At 44.1% G+C, this 26,885-nt stretch overlaps 3 protein-coding genes across 5 annotated transcripts in view; 2 read left to right on the forward strand and 1 right to left on the reverse strand.

Annotated features, from left to right (window-relative positions):
* LOC134483566 (uncharacterized) overlaps nt 1–7,988 on the forward strand; it is a 37,777-nt gene extending 29,789 nt beyond the window's left edge. The window contains exons 1-6 of one of the 2 annotated variants that reach the window (XM_087595721.1): nt 3,991–4,186; nt 5,214–5,373; nt 5,839–5,982; nt 6,616–6,782; nt 7,494–7,599; nt 7,718–7,988. In XM_087595721.1, coding sequence (XP_087451847.1) covers nt 4,060–4,186; nt 5,214–5,373; nt 5,839–5,982; nt 6,616–6,782; nt 7,494–7,558 — 663 coding nt within the window. In that variant the 5' untranslated portion in view covers nt 3,991–4,059 and the 3' untranslated portion in view covers nt 7,559–7,599; nt 7,718–7,988. Of the gene's footprint in view, nt 1–3,990; nt 4,187–5,213; nt 5,374–5,838; nt 5,983–6,615; nt 6,783–7,493; nt 7,600–7,717 lie in introns of those variants that run through there. The other variant, XM_087595722.1, reaches the window with a different exon arrangement.
* Nucleotides 1–26,885, forward strand: part of LOC147998913 (disks large homolog 5-like) — a 133,021-nt gene that overhangs the window by 40,609 nt on the left and 65,527 nt on the right. The window lies entirely within an intron of this gene.
* LOC147998917 (disks large homolog 5-like) lies at nt 16,233–20,957 on the reverse strand. 2 transcript variants are annotated; one of them, XM_087595853.1, is made up of 5 exons: nt 20,812–20,957; nt 19,587–19,746; nt 18,248–18,391; nt 17,453–17,615; nt 16,233–16,738 (listed from the first exon to the last, which is right to left on the reverse strand). In XM_087595853.1, exons 1-5 carry the CDS (start codon nt 20,891–20,893, stop codon nt 16,709–16,711), a joined length of 579 nt encoding a protein of 192 aa, XP_087451979.1. In that variant the 5' UTR covers nt 20,894–20,957; the 3' UTR covers nt 16,233–16,708. The 2 variants fall into 2 exon arrangements, with proteins under 2 accessions (XP_087451979.1, XP_087451978.1); XM_087595852.1 differs by having other exon boundaries at nt 20,779–20,906.

Genomic DNA, 26,885 nt, shown 5'->3' on the forward strand with positions numbered 1-26,885 from the left:
GAAAACACATGCATATACATGACTATACACATTCATGCTCATGCACAGATATATACACACCTACATGCATACACACATACATACACACACATACACACATACACACATACATGCATACACACATACACATATACATACACACATACACACACATACAATACATATACACACATACAAATACACCTATACACACATATAGACAGACATATACACACATATACATATACACGTATACACATACACGCATACACACATTCATATCCACACGTACATACAGACATATACATATATACTCACATACATGTAAGCACATGAGTGGAAGCCAGAGGACAGCTTGTCCCTTGGTTCTCTCCTTTTTACCACGTGGGTCCTGGGGATTGAGTCAAGCTCATCAGACTTGACAGCAAGCCCCTTTAACTGTAGAGCCCTCTCATTGGCTGCCAGTTGCCTCTTTCCACAAATTCTATCCATGGTGGAATGTTTACAGTTGTTATTCTCATGATTCCTTCAGCAATAGCGCAGACATCATTTACACTGCATTAGGAGTTATAATTCATGTAGATGTCAGGAGAGCTGGAGGCGTGCATGAAGAAGAGAGCCCACTTTCAATGTCATTATGTGGTATTGCCTTAGGCCCTTTTATACACTCCCCTGGCTTTGTCTGAGTATATGTTTGAGGTCTCTCTATGACTGTGCAAAGAAGTAAGAGATAGGGCTGGGCCACAAAATAGGAAAGTACTTGTTCATCCAAAAACAAAAACAAAAAACAAACAAACAAACAAAAATAGCTCTAGGGTTAAATATTGGTGCTAGTACTGAACTACACAGCCAGAAGGTATTTTTCTAAGTAAATAACACAATATTGGGGATGACAATATGATCAAATATCCTACAACATAAGTTTGCAATGTTACCTACATTTTATAAATCAAGTCTGACCACCGTTTTGGTTGTTTCCAATCCTGTCTGAGTGCATCATCACGGGAATCCCAAGGAAAATCAGAAATGGGTTCTTGAAGCTGTTGCACAGGGCCAGTATAGACCTAAATACCACAGAGGAAACCTTGATTCTTATCACAAGGGATCATTCACCATCCCTCTTGTCACATAACTTATGACAAGAGGTCACCTTTCCTAAACTTAGCCTTTTTCCCGAGTGCTGCAGAAGGGAAGACCTGGTGTCAAGGGGTCTGGATTCAAACCACAGGACACTGAATTCATTTAAATAGGTGTAGTTTATTAATGCACACACCAATACAGTTCAACCAGAGCAACAGCTCACAACTGTGTACTGGACATTGCTAGGCCCCGCTCATTGCAAAATCCACATGGGCTGGTGCACAAGTGTTGGAAATGCTTCGGTCTGTGGGCCCTGACTCAGGCCATTTTACACATAATTGTTCCTATTTTCCTTGAATCTATTGGGTCCTATGTGAAGAATACACTTGGGGAACTTGTTAAGATTAACAAACCTCATAACATACAGAACATAACAGGGTATGTGACCAGCACCACACAGTTCAACGTCAGAGTTTTTTGTTCTTTGTTAGTGTTTTTCTTGGCATCCATGATGTGGAGGCGTATTACAGAGCAATAGGAAAGAGCTGGCTGCTGTGTAACAAATTCACTGCTATTAAGGTAGGTATGGGGGCAAGACCTCAGCAATAGCCCTTAAGATCGGAAGGAGATGATGTGTTTAATAACTGAAAGGAGCTGCCTCAGCTGTGTTTCTCTGCCTGCTCAGTGCCCATTCAACATCACTCTGTCCCTGAAGAGGAACTCAAGGTCTGCCCCCAGCTGCCTGTGAGCCAGGAAGAGGCACAGAAAGGCAAGGCCACAGCACTGGTTTCCAATCCCTCAGTAATGCTGGATTTCCAATAATGTACTTGTATACACAAATACACTGTGGTAAGTTGCAATAGATACTAATCATTTCTCACATAGGGCAGCAGTTGATTGCCTACAACTAATTCTATTAAAAAAAAAGAAACCTGGCTCTTGTAGAAATATATAAAGAAATATCTAGGATGGTGGGGGATGAATTCTGCCATGGACTGAACTCGTGGAAGTGGGGTTGGGAGAAAGATGCTGGTTAAATAGCCCACCAGGTTCACATTGTGTCAACTTGATTTAATCTAAGGACAAAGAAGTGGAGTATCTCTGATGGCTTTCTTCTAGTCCCTTTAAAGCATCACTGGGGTTTGAACTCAGAACTTCACACTTCTTGATGGGGCAACTACACTCAAGGAAGCTTAAGACTGTCATAGGCACAGTATTATGCTATATATACAGAGTAGATAATACTAAGATGTTCAGATGTTGATGTCCATTTGTATGCACTCTTAATGTGGACCTAAAAAAAGAGAGATCAAGGTCCTTAAAATAGAAAGATCAGTTCCAGTTGTTTTCTACCATTCCAAACAGAACGACTGGTAGGGAGAGAATGGTAAATAATCGAGAATTCGTAGATGATGCTTTGAATGAAGTGTGGATTTCTGTGCTGGTTTAAAACAGGGTCTCAAGTATCACATGTTGCCCTCTACCTGGCTGGCCAGGATCACCTTGAGCTCAGATAAACCTCCTTTCAGTTTGAAATAATTAGGCTTAAAAGAGTGGCCTCCAAGGACTGTGCACACAGCATTAGCCTTTCACAGTTGAGGTGTGTAACCCACAACTATAGTTTTAGCCATGTTTTTCCATGTCTACCAGCTATTTCAGATTGTTGCTGTTCTATGCCTGACAATCAAGGATGCAGAAAAATAACCTGATACAGAGTAAGGACATGGTGATCACATCTTTGCCTCTTCCGTACATACTGGATGAGGTTTGTTAAAATTCCAATATTGCAAAAAGCTTTATATAGGGCCCATCACATTAAGGGTCACTATGCACTGTTCTATCTAAAATGGCCTAATCAGAACTGACTCCCATATAACACTTCCTGCAATCCTCATATGAGAAGCTTGAGCTTTTAGTTTTGACTTTGTCTTTTCTCGTTCTTTCTTATTTTTTGCTATATAAGTTGAGACAAAGGTAGTTAAGGCCATGAATTTGCCCCCAAAATTTGAACTATGGATGTGATCAATCAGTGTTAGTGGGTGCATTCTATAAAGTATTCATTTTTTACTATTATAAATGTGTTTTACTATGATAAATGTGTTACTACTTTTGTGTTTGGTGTGGTGGCCATTTCCCAGTGTACAGGTGCTGGGACCTTGCTCTATCCACTTAATGATGTTTATAGCCTCATTTTAGACATTTCTGTGCACCCTCTATATCTCTTGTTTATTTTATTTTTCTGATAGAAGCTCATGGTACATCTTACTCAGGCCTGTGATCAGTGCTCCTTTAGCGACATTGGTGCAGAGAGCAGAACCCCACAAGCAGCATGAGGTTCCCTTCACTGGTGTCTCCAATATTGCATTTTCCTCTGCCAACTGGTCTCCACACTTTTCCTAGCACCTTAAAGACTTCAACTCTTTCTCCTAAGGAATTTTCTGGCAATTGTCGATTGCTAAGCACATGACTTCATGAGTGTTCCCCTAATACACACGCATGTTGTAACCTACCATGCAGACTATTTCTTGATGTGATATAAAGCACCTGTACATAATGAGACAGGAGAACTTTTGACTGCATATTCAGGCTGGTGTGAAATCTCAGGAAGGTTTAATGGCTAACATTGGTGAATGAGGACAATTTGAGTTAGGATGAGACATTTTTTGGGAAAGATTTGAAAGGAAACATTCATTTAGATGCATAAGAATTACTAAGGTTTTTATAATCAAGCCTTGAGGAAAATTTGGCTTTGGAAGCAGGAGATGCTCAGTGGCTCTGCCCCAGGAAAGTCTCCTGGAAAGGGCACCTCAGCTTATGCTCAGTACAGGGAGAACATTACCAGGGAGGCAAAGTCTGCTCCCCATGACATCAGCTGTCCCTTCTTGGACATTCTATTGTCTCCTAGAGAGTTCTGGAATCCTCTGTGATGTCACCAGTGTTGTAGTGACGACCAGTGCCCTAGTTTCTCTCAGTCTGAGTCTGGCAGTTACAAGCTAAGACATGTTTTCCCGTCTTCGCAAGCGTTTTGGGAGGGGGAACGTCGATTCTGGAGAGACTAGAGTGAAGGAGTCTGGCCTTTCGTCTCAAAGTAATGATGGACAAAGACAGCACTTCTGGGGAATGTGGAGTAAGTTCTGGGCAGTGTATTTTGAGCTTCCTGCCAGGGTGGCTGCAGGCTTACGCTGACCTTTCTAGCAATGGGCCACAACAACTGGAGCATCTGAAAAGGAATTGAATTTCCATGAATATCACAATTCCTGAAAGTCAGGATTTCATAACTTTAGTTTCCCCATCCCCACTGGGACGATATGGTAAGGCCAATGCTATTATGCTGTGGACTTCTGGTCTTTACTTTTCAGTTCATTTGTTATGTTACATTGATATAATAACCTCATCAGTAGTCATGGAGGGTCCACCTTTTCTGAGTTTAGACAGGGCAGCAATGTATTTCACTATCATTGCTTCTTTAAATACAGTGGGTATCTGACAGTAGTAACAGGGAGAGATTGTGCTCCAGGCAATAACCTTATGTTCTTAGACCTCTGATTTCTTCTAACTGGCAGGGTCATCGTTAGCTTTATATATTAGAGTGTGTGTTACAAACATGTTTCTAAAATACCAAAACTATTTGGATCGTGTAGACCAAGATTCAGCCTGTAACCTATTCGCACTTCTGGGGCATTTGGTATTTCACATAGGGACACTGATAAGTCTGTTGAACATATCCTCCCCGGAAATGCGTTTTAAATCCAAAGTTGTTGGCTTAGAGTATCAGGGTAGGGCATCTGAGTGTCTCCAATCACTCAAGTTTTCTGGATGGTGAATTTATCATCTGAGTTCTGAAGCCACAGGAGTGAGGGTCCTGAAACCAAGCTGTACCCTGTTCAGCTGATGATAATCCTGGAGAAGCCATCTCCGTGGTACATGTAAGCACGTGATGTCCGGCATAGGGAACACCTGGCTGCTTATGTCTCTTGGTATCTATAGAGTAGTGGGAGAACTGAGATCCACTGAGGAGGCATCTTAAGCATAGATCAATCGCCTAGCAGTGACACTGGGTTCCTGGCTTATTCTCCTGTTTAGGCCTCACTGAGGTCTATGAACACTCTATGCATTCTCCCCATGCAGGTTCACTTGTGTTCTTCTACCTACAGACGCTGGGAGAGAAACATCATCCCCTGGCACTGAACTAAGCGAGAATCAGGCCAAGAAGGAAAAGGAGAGGCTGATTAAAGAGCTGCAGCTCATTACCGAGGAGAGAAATGACCTGAGAGATCGCCTGAGGTTTCTGACAGAGAGATCCATGAAGAACAGGTATGAATCGCTCCAAATGCTCTTGTTTCATTCCTGGGTCTGTAAGGTCACCTTCTTATCCTATTAAGGTTTTGGGTTCTAGAAAGCTGTGCCTCCCTAACCACCCTGTGCTAAACCTCACCTCCCATATAATGGAGATTCAGAACCTGACCCTTCCTGAGGAGTGAGATTGAAAATGGACTCATCTGCTTCCATTTATTTTAAAGCAGAACTTGTGGTCTGAATGAAGAATTCAGGGATAAAGTCAGGGAGAGTGAGTTCCCAGTGTGCATTTGCAAAGCCCTTGACAGCTGGTGGCTTTGCAAGATTGTAATTGCAGTGAGTTTATGGTGAGTCTCTGTACTTGCTAGGCAGGTGACTGAGTGCTGGAAGATCCAGGCAGCAGCCTGGGGTAATTTAGGACCCACCCTGAGTTCATATTATCCTAAATGCCGATGTTCATTGTATTCTATCATTTGGGGCCAGGTCACACTTCAGGCCAAATCCATATTATGAAGACCTGGAGAGAATGGAGGAGGCGGTCATGTCAATTCTGCACAACTTAGAGATGGAGAACACTGAGGTCCATGAGAACAACCATAAGCTGAAGAAGGAGATTACCTTCTCTAGGTAAGTCCTGGTCAGAAAGGCTATCACTTGTGGAATGGCCATTTCTGACTTTCTTTGTTCTGGATTGGACGGTCTTCAGCTCTGGTTCTATCTCTTGTGCTATTTACCCATCAGTGTTCCAGGGTCATTAGGACTCAGTTTTCAGTTCCATAAAAGACTGTTCCTCATCCCAGGATTGTCGAGGCATCTTCAAAAGGCTCTAGAGAGAACAGCACTGATTGAAGTCAGCAGAAGTTTATTAGGCTGACCTGGACCTATGGTGTCACACCAGGTTTTACAACACTCAGTGCGTGGACCACATGGTTAGCATGACCTTCTCTTGGTTCTACTGACCTCTTTTGAGGGTGTTGGCCCAGTACTAATTCATGTTGCCCCCATGCATTGGGCTTTCATGGATAGTTGTGGATCCATGTTCTTTCTCAGAGGTGTGGACACTAATTGGTGTCAGGCCAAGCAAACAATTTATTATTCCCCGAATTAACTCTTTATGTTCTGTGCAGCAGCCTTATATGTATCAAGATGCATTTTATTAAGTCTTCATGGGTATCTGGGACCTGGTAGAGTTAGTGGGACTTGGGAGTAGGAATGGGAGAAAGGGCCAGCATGATCTTACTATGCAGACTGTATTTCCAGAAACCTGCTCAGCCAGCTCCTGATGGAGAACACATGTAGGAAGAAGTTGGTCCCACTGAAGCAGGAGAGCAAGGAGGTACATCTTGATTGTGCACTGAACCAGAAATATTTGGTTGACTTTAACAAGAAAGATAAAGACCATCAACGGACAGAACCAGCATTATCAGGTAGGGACCTGTTAGCTTAACAATATCTGATAAAATTTGCCAATTTGATACATCTTTGCTTCTCTTACCACCTTTCTAATTTACACTCACAACCAGCCAACCACCTCATGTAATGGAATTGTTCATTGCTCTGCCTATGCACAAGTATTCTGGGAAGTTAACCACTTTTCAGAAACTGAATTATTGTGCAAGCATATTTTGCTGCTCGTTTTGAAGCTGCAGTCTAGAAATGGTGACAGATGAATAACATATCATATTATTGCATATCCATGTGATACATTGGATCCTATGTAGAGTTTTGAACAAGTTCTTCGTTCTTTGACAAATGACACTCTGTGGTCATGTGATCTCTTGTGTAGGACGCACCTTTGGGATAAGAACCAAGTGCAAATGTCAAATTAGTACTTGTCATTGGCTTTATCCTTGGTGACATATGGACATCTCCTTTCTTCCTGCAACCTGATGAGGTCTCTTGCCATTGCCCTGTTCTTGTTTTGCACTGGTATAAGTCTGGGTCCCATATTGTCAGCCCACATTACTGTGAGGCTCTCTGGAGATTTTGCCCTGCCCACAGAGTTAGCAACAATGATATCACTTAAAATGTCCATGTCGACTGTCCAATAGAACTGAGGTGGTAGAAGGCAGCATTCTGACAGCTGGCTTGCATTTCCCCACCAAATCAGTGTCTGAAAAACTGCCTTCCTCTCCCAGGTCTCAGAAAGTGCAAGAGAGCTGGAATTGGACACACAGCAGTAAGAGAGCTTCCTGAAGAATAAGTTGCTTTCTCAGGAGTCCCTGATGACCAACATCCTGAATGGTAACAACATTTTTTGGATGAGTATTCATCCTCTGAGTTAATTTGTCATTTCTTAGAGACGCTAAATTTATATACCACTAAGCCAGCCTGACTGATTGAAGTCTTACTTTCTTCTCAGAAAACAGCACTTGAGAGACAACTTGGGGGACCGCCTTTCATTATGTGGGCTAGAGGAGAAACAGCAATACATCTGTGCTTCTAAATGTTCCTTAAGAATATGCTTTTAGAAATATTTTTGTTATGATTTTAATTGAAGTTTTCTTTTTGTTGTTTCATATTTATATGTTCTTGTTACTATTTTTACTTTCAAATATTTTTAAATATTTTTATTCATTTTAATCCTGTTTTGTTGTAAAAATGTATTTGTTATGAATAAAAATTGAATTCTATCTCTTGACTCTTAAGACCATCATTCTTACTCAAGGGTTCTGTCCCCTCCTGTGGACTTAGAACTGACAGCTACACATGGATCTCTGCATGTTCCATGGATCCTGGGCTAATAAGTGAATTCAAAGTCACCAAGGGGTACTCAGTGTGACAGTGTCTTTTGTGTGGAGAATGTGGCTGTTCCTCGGACACACACTTTATGATGTAATCACTGACACACTTTACCCAATTGTTAGGGTCCATGTGGTTCTTCTGAGAGAGCAGCAGGTGCTCTACCCTGTGAGTCATCACCACATCTCCTGCAGGTGGCTTTTGTTATTCCACATGAGGTGCTGTATTAGGTGGACAGGATCACCTATGATTAAATAGAGAGATCTCAGGAGATGTGTGTTCACAGGGAACTTACTGAGCTGTGCGTGCTCAACGTGTTAGGTTGCCGGGCATCCCTACAGGGCTCTGGTGTCCCCACTGCTCATTGTGGGTCAGGATCGTCCTCCAGCATCACTTAGTGTCCATATTAGAGCAGATCATTCACCTGTTATCAATGATGACCATATGTATTCTGCACATCTGATAAAATACAGAATAGAAACTAGCTTCTTGTAGGCCAGCTTGGCATAATCAGTTTTTTGATTGTTAGCAAGAAAATTATTGTAATCTAAGCAGTTTAGGAAGGAACCTCAAGAGCATCCATAGTGAATGCTGCCTATAGCTGTGAACACAGGTTTCTTTTGGAGAGCAAGCCTGTGCAAGCCCAACCGAGGTGGGACAGTTCAAGCTACCCTTTTTCCATGGCCAATCTGGGATCGTATTGAGAATGTATTTTTTCCAGGTGACTGATTTCCAATTTGTGGAATTCATCTAACTTGCTGAGAGTGCAGGTGACTCAGAGAGTTAAAGTACAGAAGAACCAATCCAGTATGTCCACAAAAGCTTGCTGTCACCCCAGGGCTTTTAGAAGCTCAGCAGCTAGAGAAGCAATGTAGTATTTGGTTATTCTCATGCTTAGGTCTAGTCATTCACTATAAGCTGACCATGACACAAAAAGTGTCATCTGTGTCAAAACTAGTTGTAACTAGATTTACACCACACTATCACATCACTACCGTATTTGAGGTTCTCAGTTACTATCTAAGAACCTGGAAGAGGCCTGGGTCTTGCTACACAAACTCATAATTTATGTCTTCATGACACTGTGTGCTTTGTTCTGTTGATGCTACCATTGGCATACAATACCTTGGATACTTTGTGCTGACATCTGTGACATGAGACAATAGTTCATGTCATCCTATCCTGAATAAAATGTCCTTAGAGTACAGTGTAGTGGGAGGGGCCTTCTTTTCCTGTGAGATAGCAAAACATTTCCAGTCTTCAGTCAAGTCTGACAGCCATTGTCCAGTACCTGTCTTGAGTTGTCCACATTTTCAGCTAAGAGTCTTCATCCAGGCTGCTCTATAATTCTGTAGAAGATTAATAGGGTTCCAGCCCTAGGATTTAATTCAGTGTGACTGCACTTGCCAAACATGCTCAAAGCCCTGAGATCCACCCTAGCCCTCTGTGCTTTAGAGAAAGAAAATAAAGAACCACATTGCAGTTGAAGTTTCTCATCCAACAAAAGGAGAGCCTGCATAGGGCCTTTAAGTAACTCTAAACCCCAGCTTCTGCCCACAACTCCCTCCATCAATTCCATGATTGGTGTGTTTTCACTACTACTCACTTTCTTCTGTGTGCAAAGAATGTGCACCATGTCAGTAAGTGTGTGTGTATGTGTGTGTTTGTGTGTGTGTGTGTGTGTGTGTGTGTGTGTGTGTAGTCCCTAGTGAAAACTGTCGAGATACATGCAGACTCATGCTACTACTGTCCCATGGCACCTTGCAGGGAACCCTGAAATGGTGGCTACTTTAATACAGTCTAAACCGGGTGTGCATGGTTTCTGTAAGGTCACCACTACAGAGAGCAGGAAAAGCTTCAGTAGTCACATGGATGTGATCAATCAGTGTTAGTCATGCCCTTCCAGCATGGTAGACTGCAGGTTGTCTGTCCCCAGCACTTTGCTCTCTTGTGCCCAAACAATGCCAAGGTCAGGGCCGTTGAGCCGTGAGGCAGAGGCTCACCACCCTCAGTGCTGCCTAAGACCCCTAAGACTGTCTCTTTTGGGTGTGTGCGTGCTGGACACTCATGGATCCTGAGATCTCCGCAGCTGAGGTGAAACAGTACCGGAGCCATTGCAATGTGGGCACACATTTGGTTTTGAAGCTGGGCCACTCTTTGACTTTTATTGAGTGGAGAGACAACTGTTGGCTGAGCCTTTGGTGAACCGGATGGCCCCTGGCCACGTCAGCAGTCAGCAGTATCAAAGCTGAGCAACCAGTGTTTTATGTTTCATTTTGTCATCGCTGGTCAGTGTTCTGATGCCACAGCACATGGCTGGTCTCAGTCTCCCCATGTGGCCACAATCCCTAATTGATATTGCCTCCACTTCCCAAGTGCCACTGGGATTTCTGTAGAACCCCTAAGGCAGCAGCAAGCAGGAGCTCCTGACTATTCCCTCCCTGCTCTCTGGATCTGCAAGTCGTTCTGTGTACATATGGCTATTCCCTCATATACTCTTGATGCCATGATACCTTAATAAACACTTGAATCATGCCCTGATGGCCAGTTTTTAACTGCTACCTGACACCATCTATAATCGCCTGGGAAATGAGGGACAGTCTGGATCAGACTGGCCTTTGAGCATGACTATGCGTGACTGTCTTCGTTGCTGTGGGAGATGCCAGGCAACCTCTTTTCTGATCCTAGAGTCCCTATACCCAGCCACTTGTCCCCTCTACAGCCATACCCTACTTCTGCTCCTAGGCACTGTCTTGGACTTCCTTCCCTCAGGTGGCTTCTCTCCTTTGGTTGCTACAGAAACCTGTTATGAGGAAAGGAACAGGGAGTTAAGAGTTCAAAGCCATCTTCCCACTGATGTTCTTTCTCAGAGGTCAGTGGGACACTTAAAGAGTTTTGTGTATACATTTTATTAAGCAAGGGACAATCATGCATCAGACACAGGAAACTAACAGCACATCTACTGGACCTCCTTCAACACCTGGGCATCTCTTATGGCCTGTGCTTCTGTGTGCTGAAACCTGGGGACCAACTTCCTGTGGGGTTTCTCAGGGTGACTATGCACATTACTACACTGGCGTAAATCCTCAAAACTCACAAACATCAACAGGACTGCCACAGGAACGGTTCTACATCAACAGATACCACAGATCAGCAAGCAGAAGCATGGGAGGGTGGTGCTGTGGCTCACACACTTCTCTTTCCTCACTAGGGCAGGTGACCCGCTGAAGAAAACAAGGGGGCAGCAGGATAGAACAGGAAAACTACAACCCAGTCCTTGCATTAAACACCCAAGCACATTTAGACTAGAAGAGAGAAGTTTGCCAAGAATGAGGGCCACTTTGGACATCCATCATCAATAGCCCTGGCTGTCTAGGCCAGCATCAGATCCAGCAGTCTCCAGGCAGCTTTCCGCCAGGCCCTCAAGGGTGCTAAGAGCATTAACCATGAAAAATAGAACAAGATCTCTGCCTCTTGCCTGACTGACAGCCAAGCATGTGTATGCCCTGGCTATGCTCATGCTGGGACCCCTTCTAGATATTAAGATATAGAGACCTGATAGTTGATTAGGACCCTGTTCGAAAAGGAAGACACCGGATATTTCCCTCTGGCATCCATATGTGCATGCATGGTTGTACAAGCTGGTAGAATCTCTCTCTCTCTCTCTCTCTCTCTCTCTCTCTCTCTCTCTCTCTCTCTCTCTCTCTCTCTGAAAGTTTTGAAGCACAGCAGAAGAATCTCTGGGACTCTAAGCCTGAGCAACCTCATCTGTGAGCCACAGCTTCTGTGTGAGAGCTCCTTTGTGTGAGAGGGGTAGGGTGACTGAGGAAGTTTGCTGGTGTCCATCCCTGGCCTGCATGTGCATGCATACAGAGACATGGACACATGCACATGCTGAGTACCCCTCATCCAATCCTGAAATCTGAAAACATTGAATTTCAAATCCAGGCATTCTCCTAACCTACACCTTCCCTCAGGAATTGGAGATGAGGCCTTGCAAGAATCCTCAACCAGTGAGACTGGCCCAGACCTTCTGAGATCCATTCTGCCCCAGGAGAACACAGCAGGTGGTATCAGGACAACACAGAAACTCAAGACTCCAGCCTGATGCAGGGACCGCCTGCTGGGTTAGAAGACTCAGCATCAGGTTCCTGAAGGAAAACATCACCTCTGAACACACAGGGTCGCTGTGGCTATGCCTTCAAGGCATCTTCAGCAGCAGCTTAAATGGACTAGGTATGACTATGGGAATCTGCCTGCAGGGTGATGTGAGAATCCTTTTGCTCAGGCTTGATCGCTAGATGTTGCCACAGAAAACCTTGAACTCTTCTTGGAGTACAGTCCAGGCAGAGCCTGAACACAAAACATTCTGATTATGAACTGAGTTTAACAGATAATCCGGATCCTGAAGGCCACAGGCCCAAAGGTCTGCACTGTAGGGGTGAGGCATCACTGCAGGGATGACCACACAGTGCAGGGGTGAGGAGTCACTGCAGGGATGACCACACATTGCAGGGGTGAGGAGTCACTGCAGGGATGACCACACAGTGCAGGGGTGAGGTGTCACTGCGGGGATGACCACACACTGCAGGGGTGAGGTGTCACTGCAGGGATGACCACACACTGCAGGGGTGAGGTATCACTGCAGGGATGACCACACACTGCAGGGGTGAGATGTCACTGTGGGGATGACCACACACTGCAGGGGTGAGATGTCACTGCGGGGATGACCACACACTGCAGGGGTGAGGTGTCACTGCGAGGATGACCACACAGTGCAGGGGTGAGGTGTCACTGCAGGGATGACCACACACTGCAGGGGTGAGGTGTCACTGCGGGGATGACCACACACTGCAGTGGTGAGGTGTCACTGCAGGGATGACCACACACTGCAGGGGTGAGGTGTCACTGCGGGGATGACCACACACTGCAGGGGTGAGGTGTCACTGCGGGGATGACCACACAATGCAGGGGTGAGGTGTCACTGCGGGGATGACCAGCAGTATCCCAGCCTTGGCCTGGGAATAGCCATTGACACCCACACTTTCTGGGGCAACATTGTCTCCTGAGGATAGAGTCAGGCCAGGAGCAGCAACTGATGTTCACGAGGGACAAACTTTCTTCACCTCCTGCCCATGCTGGCCCTAGGATCTGGGCTTTTTTGGTGACATGAGTGCTGAGCCTCCCAGGTAGATGGGTTTTCAGGGGTCAGGTGGTGATTGTCACCAAAGATATCCATAAGGATAAGTCATACTGTACTAATTCCCATATTAGATCCCTTCTCACAGGTCACAGAGGCCATAGTGGGTCCTAAATGTGGAGTCAGGTTCCTGTGCACTTTTGAGGAGACTGGTCAGACATTTAGGCTTCGTGATATTTTGTTGGCATTATTTTGGGGGGTATTTTATTTTTACTGTTGGGGCCAAACCTGGGGCTGCCATGTGGAGGGAAAAGCTTTGCCAAAGCTGTAGATCATCCCTAATAATAAACTCCTGAATTCTCCCAATCCTGGAACTATCTAGGTCCCTCACATGATGCAACCTTTGGGGCATTCCTCACATAGAATCATGGGGTGGACTGCATCCCAAAGCGAGACAGTGGGAAAAATTCCCCAGTGTCTCCCTGTGGCTGTGACGATGGGAGTGCTGACCAGTGGAATGCAGGCCCCATGTGAAAGCCTTTTGGTTTCTACTTGAGTGGAATCTTCACCATGCCTTTTTTTTTTTCTAGAAACACAGGTTGCCCTGGAACTTACAGTCTTCCATCACCCTGACTCAGTTTCCCATGACTGGGATCATAGGCTTAAATTACTATGCCCATTTTTCTTTTTTGTATTTATAAATCTGCTAAAAAGCCAGAAGGATCCAGAATGTAAAATGGTGCGGTCCAAGGCATTTCCAACAGGGGATTCTTGACCTAGGAGTATCCAGACCAGTGTTTATTGTGTGGCTACTTCATTCCCATAACAGCTTATATTTGACAAAGAATTCCAAGTTGTGATATCACTGGGCAGCAGGTGATATCCCATACAGCAGGACTGACTCAGGTTGTAATTAAGGCTGGAGAAACTTACTAGGACCCTGGTAATCCTACCACCCTGGGGCCTTTAGATAGCCTTAATCTGATCTTCCCCCCTGTGCTATTAATCAATTGCTCTTGAAGGTAGATTTGAATTTACAGTCACTGTGAGGCAGGAGAATTAGGACCCTACAGTCACTCTGGGCTCCATAGGAAGAGCCTGTTTCAATAGTAAAAGAGGTCACCTGTGAGTTCTTACTGTCTTCCCTGAGGCCTTACTGCTGGAGTTAGACTAGCTGTCTCACCAATTGAAGTAGAGGGCAGAATGCTGGTGCCTTCTATAGTGAGGACTAGTGACAGATGGTCTATGGAAATTCTAGAAAGGTCTACAAGTATTTATGTCCTGTGCATGGGAACTGCTGGCTTCCCTGTGTCCTTTGCCTTTATTTTGCAGTCCATGGGGCACCTGGAAATGTCCCCAAACCAGGCTGTACACAGGGCCTGTCCCGTGACTCTCACTTGCACTCAGAGCCTGCCTGATAGTCATAGGTCTGACAGAGTCCTGACACCTGCAGAGACCACTATAAGGGACCCTGCAATCCCCACACTGCCCATCAGTGTCTATAATGTCCCTATACGACACTGAGACGGTCTAAGCTCCTTCCAATCTTTATGCTGCATCAGAATCTGACCATGGCTACTTTTGCTCCTCTCATACCCACACTAGAAGCCCTGTACCCACACTAGTCCCAGCTGGCCTGTTGCCTACTGACATCTCATGGACTCTGCCCCAATATTCCCTCTTTGCCTGGGTCCCTGCAACTGTGTCCAGTTCTGCCTGCTTCCCTGCCTCCCCTCTTCCATTTTCCAAATGGCCACATTGACACATGGGTTTCTGAATCTCCCACTCCTCGGATGCTGGGAACAGGTTCATTCTTTGCTGTTTGAATGGTTGTCCTAACACTGGAGGACCTTGCTTCAAGTAGTGGCAGTCAAACCTGGTGCTGATCGTGTCAGATCTGTCCAGGCTGTCTGTGTGACTGTGGAATGCGCCTCTGTTTTGGCTGAGTGTTATTTACCTCCCTCATGGCCATGTGATAACCAGACCATGAGCATGTTCATTGTTAGGAAAGAAGGGTGTGGAGGACATATGCTCCTCACCCTAGCATTAGTGGAAAAAAGACATAGGTAGATGCTGCATTCTAGACCATCCTGGGCTATAGAAACTCTGCCTCGAAGAATGCAGGTGGAGCAGGGCTGGGGTTCAGTTGGTTGCCTAGCAGCCTACCACATTGAGCAGGCACTGCTCAACCACCTGTACATACACATCTCCTGAGATCTCTCTCCTAAATGGGAGGTGATCGTGTCCACCTAGTACAGCACATGCCCTGGAAGGACAAAAGCTACCTACAGGAGCTGTGGTGATGACTCCCAGGTTAGAGCATCTGCTGCTCTCTCAGAAGAGCCACATGGTCCCTAACAATCATCTACAATGGGGAATGCTATTCCCTCTTTTGGATCATGAGGGAAATGCACTCAGGAGTGGACCAGACATGCATTTGAAAAAAAAAGATCCATTGAGTTAAATGATAAAAATAAATATAATCAGCAACAATAAAAAACACAGCATATGAATGATCAAGTGAAACAGCACCTATAAAAACCTATTTCCCAAAATGACGTTGATGGTCATTATCTTTGTGGTTTAATACTAATGCTGTATTGTAAGAAAAACTGAGGCACATGGTTCTCGATTAGGATTATTCTATAATCCTTTGTGAAAGTTGTCATTTTTTCTGCAGCTCTACAGGCATGAGTGTGTGTTACTCAATATCTGGTGCACACAGTCAATAAGGAATGTGTGTTGTAGACTGATATAGACTAGGATGAGCAGAAGACAATACAGCATGGATACAGTATGTCAGTGATTACATCATACAGTGTGTGTCCATAAAAAAAGTCACATTATCCACACAAAAGACACTATCACCCTGTGTACACCTTGGTGGCTTTGAATTCCCTATTTACCCATGCTGCCTGGACCATGCAAAGATCCATATCTAGCTGTCAGTTCTAAGTCTACAGGAGGGGAAAGGACCCTTGAATAAGATGGTCTTAAGAGTCAAGAGTTACAAATCAATTTTTATTCATAAGGAATACAATTTACAAAAAACAGGCATAAAATGAACAACTAAAATGGTATAAAAAATGAAAAACAGTAACAAGAATATATAAGTATGAAATAACAAAAAGAAAACTTCAATGAAAATCATAACCAAAAACATTTCTTAACAGCATTTTCTTAATGAACATTTAGAAACACAGTTGTAGTGCTGTTTCTCCTCTAGGACAAGACGTCAAGGCAGTCCCCTCAGATGTCTCTCAAATGGTGTTGTCCGTATGAGAAAGGAGAAGGACCTCAACCAGACAGTCTGGCATACGGATACATAAATTTAGGGTCTCTATACATTAAGGAAATTATCTGAGAAGAAGAATATTCCCCCAAAAAGTCTTTGACTGTGAGGATTGTCGTCACAGGGAACTCCTGACAGAGAAACTCACTCTTCAGGGGGCTGTCTTCCTGGGATCCGTCCTATGCCATGTCTCCTGCAGTTTCTGAGACCTGGGAGGAGAAGGCAGCTATTAAGACACTGATTTGGTGGGGACATGCATACCAGCTGTCAAGTTGCTGCCTTCAGTCCCCTCAGCTGCATTGGACAGACAGCACTGATCTTTTCACTGAAATCATTGCTGATATCTCTGCAGGCTGGGAACATCACCAGCAACCCTCACAGTACTGTGGGAGAACAAGCTGCTCCTCAGACTCTACCAGTGCAAACCAAGAATGGGGAAATCGGGAGAGACCTAATTGGGGTGCAGGAAGAAAGGAGAAGGCCACATGATACCCAGATCAAAGCCAATGACCAGGACTCATTTGCCATTTGCACTTGGTTCTTATCCCTACAAGGTGCTTCCAACCATAACATGACCCCTGTATGACCTTTGTCACACGACCAAGAACTCGTTCAAAACTCTTCATAGCATCCAATCTGTGATAGGGAGATGCAGTCATATGATATGTTATTCCTCTGTCACCATTTCTGGATTGCAGTTTCAAAAAGGGCAGAGAAGTATAATTGCCAATAACTCAGTTTCTGAAGAGTGGTTAACATCCCAGAATACTTGTGCATACACAGAGCAATGAATAACTCTATCACATAAGGTGGGTGACTGACTGGGTGTGGGGAGATTAGAAAGGTGATAGGGGAAGCAAAGATGTATCCAATAGGCAAATGGTATCAGACATTGTTAATCTGACTCAGCTGCTTGTTCCTACCACATTTTGCTGGGTCTGGAGGTTGCTGGCCTTCTCCTGTTCATCTTCATCATTCGGGTTCAACTCAAACAAATATCGCTGTAACTCCTTGCTCTCCTGCTTCAATGTGACCAACTTCTTCTTCATACATGCCTGGTCCATCAGGAGCCGGCTGTGCAGGTTGCTGGAAACACACTCTGCATAGTAAGATCCTGAAGCCTCTTCCTCCCATTCCAACTGCCAAATCCCACAAAGTCCACCAGGACCCAGATACCCATAAAGACTTCATAGAATACATCTCCATACATGTAAGGCTGCTGCACAAACAGCAAATGGCCAATCCAGGGAAGAATAAATTGTTTCTGTGACCCAAGCACCAATAAGAGTCCATGTCTGTCCAAAAGAACAAGGGATCTACAACTACCCATGAGAGCCCAATGCATCGGGACAGCATCAATTAGTAGGCAGCAAATAAACACAAGAGGACAGTATGACCAAGGGAGGTCATGCAAACCATGTGGTCCACACATTGAGCTTTGTTAAACCTGGTAAGACCCCAGAGCCGCAGGTTGGCCTAATAACACTCTGATGCCTGAATCAGTGTAGTTCTATCCAGAGCCTTGTAAAGATGCATAGACACTGTGGTGAGAAGTCACAGTCTCTTAAAGAACTGAAACTGAGTCCAAAAGACCCACAGCACAGTGATATTTAAACAGCAGAAGAATTGGACCCAGAGCTGCAGGCTCTCCAGTCCAGAACAAAGAGAGGCAGCAATGGCCATTCCACAAGTGATGGGCCCTTCTGACCAGTACTTACCGATAGAAGTTAATCTCCTTCTTGAGCTCCTGAAATTTCTCACGATGTTCAATGTTCTTTGTGTCTAAGTTGTGCAGTAATGACATGACCTCTTTCTCCTTTATCTTCAAGTTTTCATAAAATGGATTTGGCCTGAAGTAGGGGCTGGCCCCAGGAAGATAGAACCCAATGAACATCGAGGTTTAGGATTATATGAACTCAGGCTGTGTCCTGTACTACCCCAGTCCTGGAAGGACACTTTCTGAATTCTACATATTTGAATTCTTCAGCTTCAGAAACTTGGAATTGTGTGCCCAGGACAACAGAAGCTAAGCACCCAGATAAAGGGTTCCCTGGCTCACTTTTTTCAATCAGGAGGGCTGGATCTGCATTCAAACCTGTTATGCTGTCAAGAGCCTAGGCCACAGAGCTTACCAAACCACACACACACACACACACACACACACACACACACACACACACACACATCCAGAAACCTCTGATTTCATTTTTCCTGTTTTGACAAGTGGAATGCTACAAGCCGAATAACTAATATTCTAGAGGCAGACAGTACACATAATTCTGGAGATGAGACCAGATATTGCCACAAACTTATAATCTGCTCAAGGCATACAAATGTATAGACAAATGTGACCACACAGGCAAAGAACTGTACTGTTGAAAGTGGGGCTTCCAAAATAAAGTACTTACACCTCCATGAAACTATTATACAGGTATATCCTGAGGTCAAAAAACAGACCCCTAAATTCCAAGGGTGGAGGGACACAGAAACATATAAAAGTTGTGCATATGCATGCAGACCTGTGCACACACAGACACACAAACTGGGACACACCCACAAGAAAAGAAAATTAAACAGACTCAGACAATGAGAAAGAGAGACAAATATGGAAAGAGCACAATGAGAATCATTAGAAATGTATGCACCATTACTGTCTCAGTGTTTAAGGCACACAGACAAGAAGGAACAGGCCAGAGCCTCAGGCCTTCTAGTTAAGCATGGAGATGAACAATGTGGGACCTGTTACCTAAGGGTGCTGCCATGAGATGATAGCGTTCAGTCACATTCCTAGCAAGTACAAACACTGTCCACAAACTCACAGCACCTAGAACCTTGCAAAGCTGCCACTTGTCAAGGGCTTTCCAATTGTACACTGGGAACTCATGCTCCAGTGACTTTATCCCTGAATTCTTCCTCAGATCACAAGTTCAGATTTTCAACAGGCAGAATCAGAGAGTCCATGTCCAAACTCACTCCTCAGTAAGGGTCAGGTTCTGAATCTCCTCTCTATGGGAGATGAGGTTTAGAACAAGGTCCTTTGTTTGGAGCAATGCATACCTCTTGTTCATGGATCCACCTGTCACATAAAGGAGGCGATCTGTCAGCTCATTTCTCTCCTTGGTAGTTAGCTCCAGTTCTCTATTCAGCCTCTCCTCTTCCTCGTTGTCCTGCACCTTGTTTAGGATATTTTCAGGGGATGACGTCTGTCTGCAGGCCGCTGTAGGTAGAAGAACACAAGTGAACCCGCATGGGGTGAATGCATAGAGCATACACAGACCACAGTGAGGTCTAAACAGGAGAACATGCTTGGAAGCCAGTGTCACTGCAAGAAGTTTGGTCTGTGTAAGAGGCATCCTAAATGGATCACAGTCCCCCCACTACTATATAGAGACCAAGAGATGTAAGCAGCCAGGTGTTCCCTATGCCCGCCCACACAGGCTTACAAGTACCAGAGAGATGCCTTCTCCAGGATTATTATCAGGTACGCAGGCTACAACCTGGTTTCAGGACCCTCACCCCTCTGGTTTCAGAAGTCAGATCATCAATTCAGCATCCACAATGACTTGATTGATCAGGGAAACTCAGATATCCTACACTGTTACTCTAGTCCAATAACTTTGCATTAAAAAGTCATGTACGGGGAGGACATGGTCAACAGACTTATTAATTCCCCCTACTGAAATGACAAATGCCCCAGAAGTGCCAATAGGTTACAGGCTCTTTCTCTACCTGCTCCATATAGTTTGGCTACTGTAGAAAAATATCTGCCACACAGAACCTCTAATATATGAAGGTAAGATTGGCCCCGTCAGCCAGAGGTAGTCAGAGGAGTTCTAAGAATATAAGGTCATGGCCAGGAGCACAGTTCTCTCCCTCTTACTACTGTCAGATAGTCACTGAATTGAAAGAAGCAATGAAAGTGAAGTACATTGATGCCCTGTTTAATTCAGAAAAGTTATACCCTCCATGACTCCTGGTGGTGTTATAATATCAATTTAACATACCGAATGCACTGTAAAAGTAAAGACTAGAAGTTCACCCAATAATAGCATAGGCATTGCCATATCCTCCATGTGGTTATGGAGAAACTAATGATGTGAAAACCTTGACTTTCAGGAATTGTGATAATCATGGAATTCAATATCTGTGGAGATGTTCCAGTGGTTGTGGCCCATTGCTATAAAGGCCAGCTGAAGGCCCCCACACTCACCCCTGAGAGGAAGCTCAACATACACTGCCCAGAACTTACTCCACATTCCCCATGTCCTGTGTCCATCATTACCGTTAGGTTTCGTTTGCTTCACTCTAGACTCTTCTCTATCAACATCAACTCTCCCAAAGCGCCTACAAAGATGGGCAAACATGTCTGTGGATATATCCTTTGGACACTAAGAGAAAAAGTAGGGAATTGGTTGTCACAACGATACTGGTGACATCACAGGGATTCCAAGGTCTCTCTAGGAGACAATAGAATGTCCACGAAGGGACGGCTGATGTCACAGAGAACAGACTTTGCCTCCTTGCTAATGTTCTCCCTGTACTGAGCAAAAGCTGATGGACCCTTTTCAGGGGACTTCCCTGTGGCATAGCCACTGAGCACCACATGCTTCCAAAGCCAAATTTGGCTCTAGGCTTGATTGGAAAAACCTAAGTCATTGCTATGTATCTAAATGAGTGCTTCCTCCCCAATCCCTGCACAGAAGTGTTTCATCCTACCTCAAATTCTCCTCAGTCAGCAATATTACCCATTAAAGATTACTGAGAAATCACACCAGTTCCTATAAGTAGCCAAAGAGGTCTCCTGTCTCATCATGTGCAGGTGCATGAAATCACACCCAGAAATAGCCTATAGGATAGGTGGCAATGTGGGTGTGTGTTATAGGTACAACCTGAAGCTTTGTGCTTAACATTTGACAGTTGCCACCAGATTCTTTAGGAGAAAGAATTGCATTCATTATGGTCCTGGCAACAATGTGGTGATCTGTTAGGAGAGGAAACTGAAATATTGGATCCACCAGTGAATGCACCCTCAGACTGAGTGTGGGGCTCTCCTCTTTGCACTTAAGTTACCAAAGCAGGATTGCTTACAGGCCTCTCTAAGCTATAACGTGTGATTTCATCTGAAAAATAAAATAGTCAGCAGATGTGGGGGGGGGGATGCAGCCAAAGGAGTAGGAGAAGCCTAGAGACATAACTCAGTGGACAGAGTAAGAAACAAGCATCTTCACTCCTGTTTCATGGATCACCCCACAAAACACAAAAGCATGTATCGTACTAAAAAAAAAAGGCAGTTATTTTATTGAATGCATACACTAATACTGTTTACAGTATTAGTAGCAAAGCTCAGATTTTGGGGGCAGATCCATGACTTGAACTATCTTCCTGACAACATATAAATCAATCAATCAATCAATAAATAAATAAATAAATAAATAAGAAAAAAACCCACAAAAATAAAAAACACAAAAAGCACAAGCCTCTCATGTGAAGTTACAGAAGAGTGATCCAGTGGTCACTTCTGACCAGGCCATTTTAGCTATGACAGTGCATAGTGACCCTTAATTTGATGGGTCCTATATAAAGCTTTGTGCAATATTGTCATTTTAACAAACCTCATCCAGAACATACATAACGACACAGGATATGATTGCCATGTCCTTGCTGTGTATCAAGTTATTTTTCTGTGTCCTGATTGTCAGGCATATTACACCACCAATCTGAGATGGCTGGTAGACTTGGAAGAAAGTGGATATGAAAGATCCCCGTTTGATATCAGTACAGCCATTTCTTAAGCATGAGAATCTTTTAAGCTGGCCCTCGCTTAGCCCCTAGACGTTAGACAATAGACCAGAAAGTACAGAAAGCACATTCCCACCCACTCTCTAGGAAGCTGCCCGACCATAAGAACAGAGGGTATAGAAAATATTTACTGCAGGGCAATTACAAGACAGGAAACATCTCTGGGAAGCTGACTGATCACTATAGAAGTGAGATGTCCTTGGTACTGAATGCAGCTGTGCTATAGGCTGACATCGCTATAGCCTTGTCCTGGGAACCCCAGAACAGAAACACCTGCCAAGACAGATATCCTTGGTCCTTGTCCTGGGAACCCCAGGATAAGAAAACATATATCAAGTCAGACATCCTTCCTACTGAAATAGCTACATTGATGTGGTTACGGCCTTATCCCAGGACGAGAAACATCTGCCTAGTTATCCTTGGCACTGAAATAGCTGAGCTAATGAAACTGTGTGATCATAAATGACTGTTTAAGCTGTACATTTCTGTTGTTTGAGGCTCCTCACATCCCTCCTCGTGAGGACCGTGTCGAGCCCCAGTGCATTGGTATCCCAAAGTAAACCTCTTGTTTTTACATCAAGACTGAGTCCTGTGTGTTCATGGGGTGGTGATTGTCCTCAGGACTGGAGCGAGAGTCTCCTCTGTCTGAGGGTCTTTCAGATAAAGCTATAGTTGTGGGTTACACACCTCAATTCTCATTGGCTAATGCTGTCCTCACAGTCCTTGGAGGCCCCTTTGTAAGACTACCTGTTGGAAAGTAGAAGCAGCTTTATTTGAGCTCAAAGTGAACCTGACGAGCAACGTAGAGAACAAGATGGGGTAATTGAGAACCTGTCTAAAACCAGCACAGAAACCCACCCTTCATTCAAAGCATCATCTACCAATTCTTGAATTTTTACCATTCTCTGCCAACCAGTCTTTCATTCAGGAAAGGTAGAAAAAAACTGGAAATGATCTTTGTATTCTAAGGACCTTGATCTGTCTTTCCTTAGGTCCACGTTAAGAACAAATGAAATGGGTATCACCATCTGAACAACTTAGTATCACCTACTCAGCATTTCTAGCCTAATACTGTGCCTATGGCAATCTCAAGCTTCCCTGAGTGTTGCTGCCCCAGCAAGAAGAATGAAGAACTGAGGTCAAACCCCACTTAACCTTTCAAGGGGTTAGAAGAAAGCCATCAGAGATACTGCACTTCTTTGTCCTTAGATTAAATCAAGATGATACAACGTGAATCTATTGGGATATTCAACCATACATCTTCCTCACAACCCCACCTATCTGAGTTCATTGCTTGGCAGAATTCATGCCCCACCATCCTAGATATTTCTTGATTCATTGCTGCCAAGGGCCAGGTTTCCTGAATTTTGTTTTTTGTAGAATTGGGTGTAGTCAATCATAGTTGCCCTCTGTAAGAAATGACAAATATCTATAATAACTGACCACACTGGACTTGTGTATACAAGTACAGTGGTGGAAAATTCAGCATAACTGAGGAGTGGGAAATCACCACTGTGTCCTGGCCTTTCTCTGCCCATATCACAGCTCACAGGCGGCTGGGGCAAACCTTGAGTTCCTCTGTAGAAACAGAGTGATGTTGAATGGACACTGAGCAGGCAGAGCAACACAGCTGAGGCAACTCAATTCCAGCAACAAATGCATTATGTGTTTCCCATCTTAACAGCTCCTTTTGAGGACTTGTCCCCACACCTAGCTTAAACACAGCAATTTTCATACATGCCTGCCTGCTATTTCATATTGTTGCTGTAATACGCCTCCACATCATAGATTTCAAAAAAGAAAGAAAATAAACCTGACAGTGAGAAGGGTGATGCTTGTCAACATCTAGTGTGTTGGGGGCCCAGGTATGGTCACAAATAACCAGGACACAGGGGATGCAAAGCAAAAGCAGATGCAACTGCATGCAGCTGCAAGTTTATTAACCCTTATACAGGCATGAATATGGATTACCTCACTTTCCCTTTTGGCAAGATATAATAAGATCGTTATTCCCATGATATCAGGAACGACTGAGGCAAGACTAGGCAAAGAAGTGAGACTAAGCAAAGGCTTCTCCTTAAAATATCTGTATAGCAAGTCACCCCTCTTGCTAGTATCACAATCTACTTGTCATACCCCAGAGACCATGAGAGCTGCTTCCACAAAAAACGGACACAGTACAGCATAGTGTAAGGTAAAGTGAGAAAAACATTTTCTTCTCAAGGGCAGCGTTCCAGCCCCTGCTTGCATCTCTCAGCCGTCTTTCCTTGATCCTGTCTGGGAAGTGTATCTCAATGATTCCTCAATTTCTCTCTTTGTCCTTTTGTTTTAAAAGTAACACTTTCTATAACATAGCTAATTGTCCTTGAAGGGGTTTAATCATGCAAAAAGAAAGCAATATAATATATAATGTATGCAACCTTTAATGAGTGTATCTATTTTCTTAGGGGAAATAATTCAGATACCTTCCCAGATCTGGATTTAACTTTGATAATTGTTATCTGTCTACAAAATCAACAATATCGAATGAATATTCCAGTTTTCTGGCGTAAAGTCCTCGGGAGTAAGAACTAATGATTTTGGAATTTGCTCGGTGTCTATTGTTATGTCCCTCATTTCATTTCTGATTTTTAATTCATGTATTGTCTCTCTTGTGCATTGTTAGTTTGAGGAAGGGGTTGTCTCTCTTGTGGATCTTCTCAAAAAAAAAAAAAAGAGGAAGAAAAGAAAAAGACAGCTCTTGCTTTCCTTGACTTTGTATTTTTCTCTTTGTTTCTAAAGGCTTGATTTCAACCCTGAGTTTACTCCTTTCATCAGATCCTACCAGACTCTCTATGGGATGAGGCTTTGCCTCACTTGGTAACAGCAGCATGGAAAAAATGAAGCTTCTGCTGATCTCTGTTGTGGTGTTGCACATCACAATCTCACCGAAAACCATGCATAGCCTGGTTTTAGGCTCTATTAAAGCAGCCCAGTATTTCAGTGTTACCTGCAAGGTGCCATGGAACGGTAGTAACATAATTCTGCATGCACATCGACAGGTTTCTCCACGGTCTTCTGGGTCATTTGATAATAATTTATAGTGAGTTCATGGATGAACACACACACACACAAACACACACACACACACTTTACTTACATGGTGCATATTCTTTGCAAACCAAAAATAAAGTGAGAATTACTGAAAATGCACCAATAGTGCAATCGATGGAGGGAGCTGTGGGGAAGCTGGGGCTTAGAGTTACTTAAAAGACCCGATGCAGATTCTCCTTCTATTGGAGGAGAAACTTGATAGACAATGTGGTTCTTTATTTTCTTTCTCTAGAGCACCCAGGACTAGGGTGGCAGTTAGGGCTTTGAGCATGTTTGGCAGGTACTGTAGCACTGAATTAAATCCTAGGGCTGGAACCCTATTAATCATCTACAACAATTACAGGGCAGGCTGGATGACGACACTCAGCTGACAATGTGGACATCTCAAGACAGTCACTGGACAATGGCTGACACACTTGTCTGGAGACTGGAAATGTTTCTCGATCTTGGAGAGGAAAGAAGGACCCTCCAACTACACAGTCCTCTAAGGAAGTTTATTCAGGTGAGGGATGACAGGGACTGTTTTGTCTCACGTCACACATGTCAGTAGAAAATATCCTAGGTATTGGATGGCGCTGTTAGCATTAACAGAACAAAGCCCATAGTGTTGGGAAGGATAATAAATTATGAGTAGGATTAGAAAACCACAAGCCTCTTCCAGGTTCTAGGAGAGCAAAAAAAAAAAAATACCACGAAATATGGCATTAATGTGATAGTTTGTTTAAATCTAGTTACTAGTTTCTATTGTGATACCTATTGTCAGTGCCTGCGCCGACAGTGTGTGAATATCAGGTGTAGGTTTGTGGGGTTGAAAGAAAACACTTACACGGGTCACCCCTTTTTAGCCAGTGCCACCAAGGCTTTACTGAGATCTCCTTATATACCAGAGGCAAAAGCCGTGGAAAATCAACAAGGCAGGTGAAAATCCCCAACCAGGAAAATAGGACAAGTCTGTGTGGTGAAAGTTCCAGCCCAATCAGGGGCATAAACAGTTTCATAAAAACAAGAAGCAGGAAAGCTCAGTGGGGAGGAAGGGTGCCATGGAAAATCCCAGCCCCAAATCAGGGGCTAAGAGCAGCTGTCAAAGGTGTAAACAATTTCTTCCTGTAGCAGGCTGAAAGGCTCAGGGAGGGGGGAGGGAAACACCAAGGTAGGGCCCAACAGGAGCCTTCAATGGTGGCTCTAATGTTTCACTTTCCTCTGCCAACTGGCCTGCACACTGTTTCTAGCACCATAATGATTTCAAGTCTTCCTCCTAAGGAATTTTGTGGCAACCGTTGAATGCTAAGCACAAGGCTTCATGAGTGTTCCCCTAACACACACCCATGTTGCAACCTTCCATGCAGGCTATTTCTTGATGTGATTTCAAGCACCTGTACATAATAAGACAGGAGAACATTTTGAGTGCATATAAAAACTGGTGAAAGAGCGTACCCCTAAACGGGGAACCACGTCTCTCGCTCC

Source organism: Rattus norvegicus, chromosome 19, assembly GCF_021556685.1.
Source record: "Rattus norvegicus strain SHRSP/BbbUtx chromosome 19, alternate assembly SHRSP_T2T, whole genome shotgun sequence".
NCBI lineage: Eukaryota > Metazoa > Chordata > Mammalia > Rodentia > Muridae > Rattus > Rattus norvegicus.